Source organism: Limulus polyphemus, unplaced genomic scaffold, assembly GCF_000517525.1.
Source record: "Limulus polyphemus unplaced genomic scaffold, Limulus_polyphemus-2.1.2 Scaffold3160, whole genome shotgun sequence".
NCBI lineage: Eukaryota > Metazoa > Arthropoda > Merostomata > Xiphosura > Limulidae > Limulus > Limulus polyphemus.
The window spans coordinates 131979-133699 of record NW_013668770.1 but is presented as its reverse complement, the minus strand read 5'-3'; the positions used below and the strand labels follow the sequence as shown (position 1 = coordinate 133699).

Below are 1721 nucleotides of genomic sequence, written 5' to 3'. Positions count from 1 at the left end.
CTTGAATAGTGGGAAGGTGCCAAAGATTGGAATTGGCTAATGTTCCTCCCTTTTTAAAGGTAGATATGTATGTAAAACAAAAAAGGTACAGGGACTCTGTTACCATTTCTGTTTTTAAATCTTAGTAGGTCCTAAGTCATCCAAGCTGTGAATCAAAAGGCCCAAAGTTTGAGCCACAATATGTTATTGAACATACTTAATACTTTCAACTTTGGTAGTGTTATAACTAGCATAGTCAATGCTGCTATTTAATTAGGAGTAGTCATACAGGGAGTAGGTGTTGTTAACTGGTTGCCCTTTGGTCATCAGTTCTAATTTAGAATTTAAATCTTACTAACAGTGGGATAGTTATGCAATGTCAGTTAGTGTTTTTATATATTCAAAGCAATAACTGTTGTAAAAGATATGCATCCATTTTTTTCATTAACTGTATTTTTTCATATGTCATACTATATATGGTTATGAAATTGAATTGAGAAGAAAATTTTCATAAATAAGAAATCATCTATATTTAAATTTTCTCTTTATAAAGAATTGTTAAAACCATTCTACACTTTTACAATTTGTTATATTAGATGAATATTTATATATTAACTAATGAAACAGAAAAAGTTTATTAACTGAACTGCATGATGCTCTAGTAACCTCATAGTTAATTAAACAAGGTAAAAAGATTGTTATTTTCTATTATATGTGAATATGAATACATATAAACAAAAGATAATTAATTTTTTCAAAAGTTTTATAACTGAAAATTTTCTTCAGTAATTTAACTTAATCATCTTTAATAATTTTCTACAGATAGCTTTTGCAACAGGTTGTGGTGAAGACAACACATGCCAATCAGACTTGAAGTTATATGCTCAGTTTGTTAACTTTAGGTAATGTGGAATTCAGATTATATTAATGTAATTTATTATAAACAGTTTTTACTTTATTATTTTGATTCACATGTATATTACAATTTGTTTTACTTGATCCATAAATTTAGTTTCTTATAGCTAAAAATTAAAAATCTGTGTTTTGATCTTTCACCAGCAGTAAAGAATTTATTTTGAAATTAAAAGTTAGATGCATATACAAGGTTTTCCCACAATGCTTACATCAGCAGATTTTGTCATATAATTAAGTTAATAAAATTTTAATGGGAAAAAAAGGAGCTTATTAGCCCATCAAAGATGTCCCTTCCAGTTCCCAACTATAACCACTCCTTACTACTCATGTATTCATCCAATCATTTCTTGAACTCAGTTAAATGTTCTGCTTCCACCACCCTTGAATGCAGCTCATTCTAAAAACCAAGCACCCTGTTTGAAAGGTAATACTGTCTAAACTGCAGACAACTCCCATGCTGTCAAAATTTGAATTTATGACCCCTTGTCCTGTTGTCTTCACTGATAAACACAAAAAAGTTTGATGGATCTATACTATCAATATTCTTAATAATCTTAAACACCTCAATAAAATCCCCTCTGACCCTTCTTCTCTCCAGAGAAAACAAGTTTAGAGATTTTAGTCTTCTCTCCTCATAGGACAATCCCAGGTATCATTCTAGTGGCTCTACTCTGAACCTTCTCCAACAATTCATTGTCCTTCTTGAGGAAGAGAGCCCAAAACTGTAAATAGTACTCTAAATGAGGCCTCACAAGTAATCTATACAGTGAAACAATAATATACTTTGTCTTATATTCAATATTTCTATAGATGCTACCCAAAATCCT

General features: G+C 30.1%; 1 protein-coding gene across 1 annotated transcript in view; it reads left to right on the top strand.

Annotated features, from left to right (window-relative positions):
- The window catches only part of LOC106468778 (integrin alpha-PS3-like), an 11855-nt gene that overhangs the window by 5944 nt on the left and 4190 nt on the right, over positions 1–1721 (top strand). Inside the window, exon 6 of the mRNA XM_013929218.1 lies at positions 802–881. Coding sequence (XP_013784672.1) covers positions 802–881 — 80 coding nt within the window. The remainder of the gene's footprint in view (positions 1–801; positions 882–1721) is intronic.